This window comes from Mercurialis annua, linkage group LG3 (genome assembly GCF_937616625.2).
Source record: "Mercurialis annua linkage group LG3, ddMerAnnu1.2, whole genome shotgun sequence".
Lineage (NCBI taxonomy): Eukaryota > Viridiplantae > Streptophyta > Magnoliopsida > Malpighiales > Euphorbiaceae > Mercurialis > Mercurialis annua.
The window spans coordinates 65401120-65413066 of NC_065572.1; the positions used below are offsets into that span (position 1 = coordinate 65401120).

General features: G+C 31.5%; 2 protein-coding genes across 3 annotated transcripts in view; one reads left to right on the top strand and one right to left on the bottom strand.

Annotated features, from left to right (window-relative positions):
* Positions 1–5659, top strand: part of LOC126674512 (DExH-box ATP-dependent RNA helicase DExH14) — a 31814-nt gene extending 26155 nt beyond the window's left edge. For both annotated transcript variants that reach the window (XM_050368961.2, XM_050368962.2), the window contains 6 exons: positions 1330–1425; positions 1542–1709; positions 3987–4157; positions 4481–4630; positions 4706–4837; positions 5150–5659. In XM_050368961.2, the coding sequence (XP_050224918.1) occupies positions 1330–1425; positions 1542–1709; positions 3987–4157; positions 4481–4630; positions 4706–4837; positions 5150–5245 (813 nt within the window). In that variant the 3' untranslated portion in view covers positions 5246–5659. The remainder of the gene's footprint in view (positions 1–1329; positions 1426–1541; positions 1710–3986; positions 4158–4480; positions 4631–4705; positions 4838–5149) is intronic.
* A 1991-nt stretch (positions 5660–7650) lies between these two features.
* Positions 7651–10998, bottom strand: LOC126675484 (flavonoid 3'-monooxygenase). The gene is made up of 3 exons (XM_050370129.2): positions 10532–10998; positions 8979–9434; positions 7651–8429 (listed from the first exon to the last, which is right to left on the bottom strand). The coding sequence occupies exons 1-3, from the start codon at positions 10967–10969 to the stop codon at positions 7791–7793; spliced, it is 1533 nt and encodes a 510-aa protein (XP_050226086.1). The 5' UTR covers positions 10970–10998; the 3' UTR covers positions 7651–7790.
* Between the last annotated feature and the right edge of the window lie 949 nt (positions 10999–11947).

The window sequence follows — 11947 nt, forward strand, 5'->3', positions numbered from 1 at the left end:
GCACTAGTATTATTCGGTGCGATTTTCTTGTGTGGTAGTTAAACCTGTAACTTGTGGTGGGAAATATTTTTACCTCATTGTTATGCTACCCATGTTACATACAAACAATCATGTACCTCGAAAGAATGAAAAATTAACAGGTAAGTAACGGAACCTAGTATTTCAGAATATCTGAACACAGGAAACTAGGGCTGCCGATTTGTAGCGCTGAGTCATAAACGTGTCGCGTTTTCATTTAAAAATAGTCATATTTCCCCAATCCGAACCCAACACCGCAAAACGTTTAATTAATAGTGCCAAAATGTCAAACCAAACATGAAACACTTATTAAACAAGTCAACTTGTGTCGAACTGTCAAACCTGTTTAGTGAAAACGTCAATATGGATCAATGTATTCACAAAATACTCATGTAACCTATTTACTTATAAAAACATGTCTGACACTTCTCTGTTAATCTCCTAAATAACCACAGACTTTCATATAATAAACAACAATAATAAGTTTATTTAGCTCAGATATAATAAGTTAACTAATTAACACAATTTACTAACAGGTTTTAACATGTCATCTATATTATGTATTATTTATAAATACTAACTTTATTTGCTCACAGTCAAAAGTAGGTTCACAGGCTAGCTAACAACAAAGTTTTATGTCTTTGACAGATTAGGCTGGTGTAACCTGCTATTTAACCATGTCGTAAATGAGTTGACCCGTTTATGACCCGAATCCATTTAAACTCAATCCGAACTCGCTTAACTTCGTGTATTATCATGTAAATGGGCTGTGTATGAAATTTCCAATCCCACAGGAACAACCATAGGTTAAATGCTTTATACATATTCTATATAAATAGATGGTACTTCCCATATTCATCTCATAACCAAAAAATTTGACACCCTGGAAGCATGATAATTCATCTCCAAGAAAATGTTTTACATTCGGTAACAAATGGTGTTACCTTCCAGGACGTTCAGTCTCTAGAGACCTCTTTATCAGTCCTTGAATGATTGTTGGGAAATTTGTTCACATATCAGGATCAGGTCGTTAGCAACAGCCAGTATTTCATCTATTCTACTACATGACCCACCAAACTTTGACCACCTTTCCTTTAAACTTTTATCTATCTACACAGACTTGTGAAGAAGTTAAGAGAATCTAATAAATTTCATTTATATCCAAAAGATTTCTTGATTACCGGAGTTGTGATTAGCTCGAATCAAACTACAAGGCACATATCATTTCATTCCACTAAAGGCTGTTAAATTTTTGTTATATAAGACTTTACGAGCTGGTTTCTTTATGCCATGGATTTGTTTACACCACAGGAAAATTATAATGAAGCACTGTCTCAGAGAGTTCAGTATATGGTGGACAAGAATCACTTAGATGATCCACATGTCAAAGCAAATCTTCTATTTCAGGTCAAAAGATTTGGAAATTATTTTTTAAATCATTTATGCTTTGCTTCAGTTTTAGTGTTAATTCTCTGTTATTGAGTGGACTTGAGCATTTTCTTGGCATGTTTTTGTGGTTTCAGGCACACTTTTCCCAGTTAGAGTTACCAATCAGTGATTATGTAACAGATTTGAAGTCAGTGTTAGACCAAAGTATTCGTATTATACAAGCCATGATAGATATTTGTGCAAATAGTGGATGGCTTTCAAGCTCTATCACTTGCATGCGTCTTCTTCAAATGGTTATGCAGGTATTTCTCTTTTGCATTTCATGTTAATAACTTGGAGAGAGAAAGAACAGGTGGGAAGGAGGGGCATGTGTGAAAATACGGTTGTTCTGAACTATTTTAGCTTACAATAAGAAAGAATTGCTGAAAGATGGATCTGGAGGACAATAAATAGCATTATTAATTTATTTTTTCTGGAATGCGGTGGGCGAAAAAGTAGCTTAAATGCAACTCTGTTTGGGGAATAGAGAAGTGCTAATCTAACACGATAAGATGCACTTTGCTTTACATCCCACCCAGGTCCCTGGCTTTGGTTGTCTGTTCACATGAACAAATCGTCTCTTTGACAAAGGTTAAAAGATGGGTTTTCCCCAGGGCATCAGTTACCTTTTAGCAATACTGTAACAATGAGCTCGATGCATCCTTTGGAAAATAGGGGCTTACATAGGTTTAAGAAAACTCTGTAATTTTCTATGGGGTTCTGGAATGAGTTTAGCTGTGTGTGTAGCCAGTGGCAATTGCCTTTGATGGTAATGTCAGGACAGGTATGAGAGGGGATCAACTTTTTTGCCTATCAAGCCTTCAGAGCTCTGTGCATTTGATGTTAGTACATCTTTTATGCTTCTCTGGTCCTGAAAATTGCATTATTATGTTCTGTTCATCCGGTAGTTCCTTTCCTTCCCTGTTAGTGTACATACTGATTTTAACTCTCAAGTGAGAAACTTCCATGTCTCTGATGCTGGCTGGCTGACCACTTCATTAATGTGCGCAAGAAGAACAATGGATACCTTTGTACTAAGATGAGAACTTTCAAGAAACTACCAAAAGGTTTGGTTATTTGGATATTTTATGGTATGGTATAGTCCATTAATAGGTCTAATAATCCTTCTTGTCGGGTATCTTGTGGGATTGAGCATAGCAAAGTATTTCCATCACTGTGTTGTTTTCATATTTGGGGATCCTAAAATATATTTGTACAAAAGTTGAGTTCTTTTCCAAAGTGAAAGCCTGGAATCACGTACATTTTCCAATGAGTGAGGCGCATATGTCATATGTGCCTGTTTCCACCACAGCACCGCTCTCGGGCTCGGTTCGAGAAAGAAAAATAAGAGGATTTTGCTTTTCTATTATATCTTCTATGGATTGCTATTAAAAAATATAATTTTAAAAGATCTTTTGTTGATGCTTTTGCTTATTGTTGCTTTGGGATCATATTCATTTGGCCTAATTACTTAAAAAAAAAAACCACCTTGTAACTTTTTAGCGTTTATATCATGGCTTAGGAAAAAGTTCAATTGTACCCTATTTTGGGTTTTCATGTTTCACATCTACCCCGGAAAAGGGTACAATTGACGATTTAAATATTTTAAGGATAGAAACGTTAATAACAACTAAATAGAAGGGTTACTCCTTATTTTTTCTTATTTGGAAAAATATAAATAAGTCCTTTAGTTTTAAAATGGTTCAAATAAGTCCTAATAATTGATTGTTTTTAGATCTTTGGAAATTTTTTTTGATTGTTTTTAGATATTTTATAAAAAATTAAATTATTTAAAAAATATTTCTGACCTACCACCATGCTCCTCCGATTTTTCGAACCCACTACTGAATTTTTTTTTTAAAAAAAAACTTTTTTTTCCCCGTTTCCATGCTCCTTCCATGGAAGGAGGAGCAGCTCGTGCTCCTCCTTCGAGGAAGGATCGGGATATTTTTTTAAAACCGTTAATAGATTTTTAATTTTGCTACAGTTTTTGATTTAAAAAAATAATTGATAATTAATATGAATTAAATAATTATTATTAGTTGAATTTTTTAGAGAAGAAGGTATTTTTGTACAATTAATAATATTAACTCTAATTAGAATATAAGCTAATTAAGTTGGACAATTTTAGCTTTTTTAATCCTACCCTAAGGTTGCAAATCAGTCAATTTTACCCTATTTTGCATTTTTTTCATTTCAATTGTACCCTGAAGCATAAAATTGGACTTTTTTTATTTGACAAAAGTTCAAAAAAATTCTCTAAATTGACCCTTTTTGCATTAGATTAACTTTTTATATTAAATTGATCATTTTTAAAGAAATTTTTTGAACTTTTGTTTAATAAAGAAATGGCAATTTTATACTTTAGGTTACAATTAAAATGAAAAAATGCAAATTAGGGTAAAGTTGACAAATTTTCAACGTCAATTGATAAGGGGACGAAAGGTCGGGATTTTAAGGCATTAAGCCTTCATTTTTCAAATGATATCTATCGGAATTTTCATTTTCATTTCTCATTCCCCACTTTTATGTTTTGTCAGGGTCTTTGGTTTGATAAAGATTCTTCCCTCTGGATGTTGCCATGCATGAATGCTGATCTTGCTTCATCATTAAGCCAAAAAGGAATCTCCAAAGTCCAGCAGCTATTAGATGTTCCTAGGACAACTTTGCAAGCTATGGTTGGAAACACACTTGCTTCAAGATTATCTCAGGTGCTGTTTTCCTACTCCGTGCAGTGAATGTCTATTAAGTTTATTTGCATCAAGCTATTTAGCGGTCTAGTAATTGGGTCATGATTAGAGTTCATTGATAGTATAATGGAGATTTTTGTTTCAGAGAAGTGTTTAAAACCCACACTTGATCCTCATAGCTTTGTTGTCTCATTGGCTAATTTATAGGCAGAAAGCGTATATGAGCCCCGAAATCCTAGTTCAGAGATGCTTAACTTAGAATTTGACCTTCTTATCATACCATTTGCAGTTGTACAAAACCTTTAACATCTTATTTGAGATTAATATATTTCATTTTTTTCCAGGATCTGCAGCATTTTCCTTGTATTAAATTGAAGTTAAAACTTCAGCAAAGGGAAGCTGATGGTAAAAAGTCTTTTTCCCTGAACATCAAATTGGAGAAGATGAATTCTAGGAACAGCACATCAAGGGCTTTTGCTCCTCGGTTCCCTAAGGTTAAGTTTTTTATTTTATTTTATTATTAATTAGATATCAGTTGGCAAGCGAAACTAAATTTATTGTCCTTGCAGTTAAAAGATGAAGCATGGTGGTTAATTCTTGGGAACACATCCACCTCAGAACTGTATGCTGTGAAGAGAGTTTCTTTCTCCGATCGCTTGGTTACTCATATGAATTTACCGTCATCCTTGACCACATTCCAGGTCTAAATTTTTATTTTCTTCCTTGAAACCTGTCTTTTACTTCTCTATGTTTCTATGCACATTCCTTTGCTCTAGACTTGAAAATATAAAGTAGAATATTCTTGTAAGAGTTTATAAGGTAGAAACCGTAGATTCTTTTGCAACTTTTAGCGCGTTTGCCATTCCCACTTAAAAGGACAATAAAGTGCATTACTTTTATTTAGACAACTAAATGCACAGGTTATAACTTTAGATAATGAACTTCATAACTCACAAGTTGTTCATTATATTTTTTTATTGAATCCTCTTTGGTGGTTTATTTTTTCAATCCAGGAGACAAAATTGATAATAGTTTCAGATTGCTACATTGGATTTGAACAAGAACACTGCATTGAAGAACTAGTCAAATCTCAGGAAATGAATTACTAATTTTTGTTTGCGGGGATTCCATCATAAAGCAGCTTGGAGCTCTGTTTTTTTTGTTGATACCGTATTTGGTTATTTGAGGCTTGAAGCATATGGAAAGTTGAAAAAGAGGTCCTTGGAGCCACATGACTGCTACTTGGACCTGATCTCTTTCAACATGCGTTTGCATAAATTCTGTAAGTATTTGGTTTAAGTGTCATCTTTATATAGTACTGCTCTACCGCTTGTGCTTGTATAAGCGCTTTTATACAACATATGTTTGGTTTAAACGAGTTTCATTCAATTTTATAAAGCTTATTTGTGAATAAATATAACTGCGTTTGATTTACTTGGAAAATTATTGAGTAACTCCCTACTTTAGTTTTGTAAAATTTATCATGTTTATATCAAACAATTACTATATGAATTTATTTGAAATGGATTCAACTGACTATTCCGCATAGATTACTTATTCTTTAAAGCAACTCTATGGAATTGCTATTCCATAATTTTATGGAATAAACATTCATCTCAAAAAAGTAAAGAATAACTATTCTATTTCTTATAGAATAGTTATTCCATTCCATAAATCAAATAAGATATGTGGAATTAATAAAATGTTAGTTACCTATGCATTGCCATTCTAAGATTATGTTTGATTGATGCAATAGAATAGCATGAAATAGAATATCTATTTCATAAGGAGTGGACATTCTTTAGTTTATGAGGTTACTTATTCTATAAAATCATGGATTAACAATTCTGTGAGATAAATATTACATGAATTAAAGAAGAGAATAGTTATTCGATGCAGAATAGTTATTCCATTAGTTATCTATTTTATGAACCTAATGTGATTATTGGGTCATGATTTTCTGCAAGTCACACTAATATGCCTCTTTTTACTGATTGAAACCCACTTTAAGTAACAGACTAGTTCATTATTTAACAAATCAAGTAAGTGGGTATCATGATTATACTGAAGTAATTAATTATTTTGTCAGCACACCATATTGCTGAAAGGCTTGTATTCCACATTTGTTTCTTTAATCAGAATTAAGAATACACTGAGATTTTGAATGACGTGATAGAGCATAGAATGACATGTATTGTTGATTTGCTACACAAATCATTCCCAGTCAACATTGAAGAACCCAGCAACTTTCATCTTGAAAAAGTATGTATTATCTAAAAGAAAAACAAAAACTTCCTGCTGCATAAACAAGCAGTCTATTCATTTCAAAAAAAAAAAAAACAAGCAGTCTATTAATTTAAAAATATTAGATTTTTTTGTTTATTTTTCAAATTTAAAAATTGTCCATTTTATTTTATTTTTTAATTTTCAGCTCTAATTGTAGTAATTTTTTTAAATTGAAGTTTCTCACTTGAAGAAAAGTTTAAATTTGTCCATTTATGGCACAAGAGTTTAAATAAGTTTTTAATATTTTAATGTTAAAGACTAATACTATTTGTCAAATATGAATTATATATTTGAACTTTTTTAAAATGAAAAAGTTTAATTTGAAAAAAATGAGTATAATTGAAACTGAAAATTAAAATATAAATAAATGAAAAAAAAGTCAAAAAAGTTGAATATTTTTTATGATTAGGTTTAAACAAGCAGATCTAGTGTGGAATACATATAATTTGTGAATTAATCGCACAGAATCAAAACATAAACTTAAGCAGAGGAAATGACAACTAACAAGAACGATCACCTGAAAAAAAAAACCTGCTATAAATGTTACATAAAGGAAATGAAAATAAAGAAAATTATAGATAACATCCATGAAGTCATACAACCTGCAGCCAATCTAATGAGGAAACTTTATTCATTCAGGTTCAATAATAAAATATTGTGTTTATTGAGTATTTTTCACCATGATATTTAATCTATTTTCCATCATAAATTTCTATTTTATTTTATTTAAAGATAAAAAATTCATTAGTAGTTAAATAAGCAACACTTTCAAAACAAAAAAACGAAAAAATTCTGCACCATCAATTTTTTTTACAATCTCCCGAAAATGATGATGGAGTCGTCATAAATATAAAAGCGAAACATCTTACTAACAGTTCAATGCCATGCCACCAAATTCTTCTTTATATCCTTTTGAAACATTAAATATATTTCAGTGAAACATCTTCTGTTGTCTTCTTGGCATGTTTCATTTAGAGGGCACGTCCTTTTTTATTTTTATGGCATTTAGATCAATACTTTTAGTCAAATATTGTGTAAAGTTAACGATAAAGACTTCTTGTTATATCTATTTATAAATATCACAGATTTTGATTAATATAATTGAAAATTATCAGTGTTTATGGTATATTATGGTGTAGTTTAGTGGACATGGCACCCGTCGTACAGTTTAGAGGTCAAAATTTCGAGCGCTTCCTCACATGTTATAAAAAAATATATGTCCTCTATATATATAAAGTGATTAAATTAAATATGGATTGAAATTACAAACTCATAGACAAATAGTATAAACCCATTGTTTTTATTTTGTTAAGTAACTCCCAACTCGCATTTAACAATCATATGGTTCAAGCAAATTATGCACCATAATTAACCATATACATTTGGTGATAGCCTTGGCTTAGGGTGCACCATCAATGGCTCAAGACGCTGTAAAGTGAGCCCATAAGCTTCTTCCATATTCAATTCCTCAGCTTTCATTCCATTTCCCAACTCCCAATCAAATGCATGAATTAAAGTTGCCATCAATAGACTAACCATCCTCAGCCCCAAGCTCATTCCGGCACATATTCTTCGTCCAGCACCAAACGGTATTAACTCGAAATCGTTTCCCTTAAAATCCACATTGCACTTTTCACCGCTCGGTAAAAATCGTTCGGGCCGAAACTCTAGCGGGTCGGTCCACACGTCTGGATCGCGGGCTATAGCCCATACATTTACCAAAAGGGTAGAGCCTTTTGGAATGTAATAGCCATTTATTTCACAACTATTGGTGGCTATTCTAGGTAGAGATAATGGAGTTGATGGGTGCAATCTGAATGTTTCTTTGACTACTGCTTGTAGGTAAGGGAGTTGGGTCAGATCCAACTCGGTTACGAGTCGGTCTGAACCCACAATTGAATCAAGCTCGAGCCGGGCTTGAGCTAGGATTTTTGGGTGCCTGATAAGCTCTGCAATAGCCCACTCTACTGTGCTTGATGTTGTATCAGTTCCTGCTGTAAACAGATCCTATAATTACCAAAACAACATGACAATAGTTAGAAATAGGGTTGTGCACAAATAAATTTGGTTCGGTTTGATTCAATTAAGAACTAAAATAAAACTAAGAGATAGATTTAAAACTTACAACAAATATTTATATAAATTGTCATTCCAGACAGAAATTGTAATCTTTCAACTATTTTTATAGATCCACAATAAATTCTAGTCTTATCCTAAGAGTTCGATTTTTGCTCACCCAATAATAAAAAGAAGAAATAAAAACCCAACTGATAGAGTATTAAATTTCCAAAGTCATTAAATTTTGTTATTTCTAGGGGTGAAAATGAGTTAAAGCTCTCGAGGGTTGTTCGAAATCGACGCAAATTAAAATTTAATGGCTAAATCGAAATAAATTAAAATTTCCTTACTAAATATGAAATAATGACAATTTTTTTAAAAAAAAATGAAATAATGACAATTTTTTTAAAAAAAATATGAAATAATGACAGTTTAGTGACTTAAAAATTTAATTTAATATCTCAATTGCAATGACTAATTAAGAGATGGAGACTGTACCAATAATAATGCTTTGATTTCAATGTCGGTGAGTCTGCCTCCTTCATGAGCATCATCGTCCTCCTTCAAAGAAATTAATGTACTTAACAAATCATTGTGTTTTAATTCACTGCCATGGCTGGTCTTGTGATCCTCCACAATTTCACTCAAAAATGCATCAAATCTTTTATGTAACTTCTTCATTTTAGATGTTACTCCTTGTAAGTCTAGCCATTCTAGTGCCGGAATAAACTCTCCGATGTTGAATACTCCGGCCAATTTCATCAGCTCCACCACCATTGACTTGAAATTATCTGCTTCTTTTGCGGCGCCGCCGCGAATATCGTCGCTGAAGACTCTTCTGCCTATCATCACGCGTCCTAATGCGTTTGTTACGCACACGTTCAGTAATTGTCCTAAATCTATTGGGGTTTTGCTTTCACTTGCTAAGGCACGCGTGAGTACTGCCACTTCTTCCTGCATGTTTATTCTGTGAATTAGCGACAAACTAATAATGGTCAAATAAATAACCATTTTAATAAAAATTTAATTAAATAATGGTTGAATTTTCCCCTATTTCAAATTTATAGTGTCTCATACTTTTATATACTTGATAAATTGTAGAATTCTTTGTACCAGAGAAATAATACGATGATCCATATCATTTTTTAAATTATGATTATATCATCAAAAATAAATACTTTTCCAAAATGAGTTAATTTATATAAATATACCACATTTGGACTTATTTAATATGGTATATTTATTGTCTTTAAGAATTTTTTTATATTAATGCATTAACTTCTAATAAATAAGGTCTAGTAGTAAAAAGTCAAAACTTTTTCAACTTTTAGAAATGTATCTAAAAAATTTAAAATTTGCAAAGTTACTCTAATTTAACAATTTGGTTGCAAATGTTCAAGTTTATAATCAATATAATCATGTCAATATTTCATTTTAATACAATACTCATTGGCCTTTTCTATTCATTTTAATTTTTTGTTTTTACCTTCCACTGAAAAATAAAGATTTTCAAATTAAACTTTCTTGTTCTTTTTGAATTATCTTTGAATTGGGAGTTAAATTTTACAACTATGAAAAAATTGGATTAGTAAAAATAAATTAAAACCCAAGTGCTGAAAATGGCAATGTCTTACATTAACCAAAAATGATTAATATACAATAAGCTGTTAAACTAAAAAAAAAATTAAATAGACTCATTTCATCACGTTATCCATAAACTAAACTTATCACATAATAACACGTCATTAAAATAATAGCATTATCGTAATATTACTATTTAAAAATGTAAAATAATAATAAACAAAATTATGATAGTGCCACTATTTTAATAGAGTTATAATGTGATAGGCTAGTATATTGATGACGTGGTAGACTTAGTTTACTTAAAAATCTCTCCGGTTAAACTCTCAGCATCTATCCATAACATCATTTCTTAATTTGATATCAAAATTAAAGTTTAACATATATAGAATTTTCCAAATGAAGTTACTCATTTAATTTTATTTAACAGAATGAAATTAAAGAAAAACGTTAATGAAAACATTAATTACCTCTCTAACGTGTCTAAAATCATCCAAAGCCTTATTAGAGAAAAGATGAACGGAGGAAATCTTCCGAAGCAAACGCCACCGTGGACCATAAGGTGCAAAAACCAGGTCTTGGTTATTATAAGCAATATGTTTACCGCCGGTCGTCGGCGGCCGATTAGAGAAGTTAATGTCATGAACTTTCAAGAACTGAGCTGCAACCGACGCAGATGCAGCCACAGCCACATCAACGAACCCCATGCGAAGGTGCATCAGAGGTCCGTAAGTACGAGCCAAATTAGCCATGGTTTGGTGTGGCTTGGGGCCTAAGTGGGGTAAGTTTCCGACGATAGGCCATGGCTTAGGTCCCGGCGGAAGACGCCGTGAGCTGCCGCGGCGGAGGTGGAGGAGGAAGTAAAGAAAAAGTGCAGTGAAAATGGTGATTAGAATGAGAAATAGCATTGTAATGTTAAGACTTGAGAGAGTGAAAAATTTATTGAAACGACTGCATATTAATAAGAGAAGAAGGAGGTAAAAAGACAGTTAAAAGTAGTTACACGTGGTAGTGGTGAAGGGTAAGTGAAGGGTAGGTGAAGGGGATACGGTAAGAATTCTTAATCAATCTATAATCAATCTATAATGAATCTGTAAGAATTCTCAATCAATTTATAATGAACCGTTAAAAATTTATTTGCATAAACATAGTTGACTGTTGAAGGAAATTGATTAATTAATAATATCATATTAATTGATAAAACTTTAATTAGAATTAAATGCCATATTGGCTGTTGCCATTGGTTATAATTCTCAATAACGTTAAGTTTCATGTACTAAATACTCCTTCTATTTTTATTATGGGTAAGGATTTTAGCACTCCTTGATTTTATTTTCGCACTCCACTATTTTCACAATTACCTATATTGTCCTTTGTAATTCATTTTCTCTTTATTTATAATCAAGCATATGTGGGTTACGCAACCACAATTAATAATTCTTTTTTTATATTTGAAAATGTCAATCTCAAAAAAAAAATTACCTGAACCAAAGATTAGATTAAGTTTGGCAGACATAACATTAAATTTTAATGGACAAATATTTTATCAATATTTCTTTGTTAATCTATCCGGTATAAAATTAATTATTTAAAAAAAACTACAAAACTATAAAATAAATTTCAATATTTTAATAATTTTTACATAAAATTAATCTTCCATGCTGTTTTATTTTTTGAATTTTTTAAATTAAAACTATATTCTAACGTCAGATTAAATAATTAAAATAATTATATCCAAAATCTCATAGATTTGTCTCTTTTTATGCTTTTATTTTCAAAAACATTGTTTACTCTAAAATAAAAATGTAAATAAAGTGGCAATTGCAATAGCAATTTTGATATTTTAAAAGATAAATGTTTGACGAGACATAGAAAAATAATGAAAA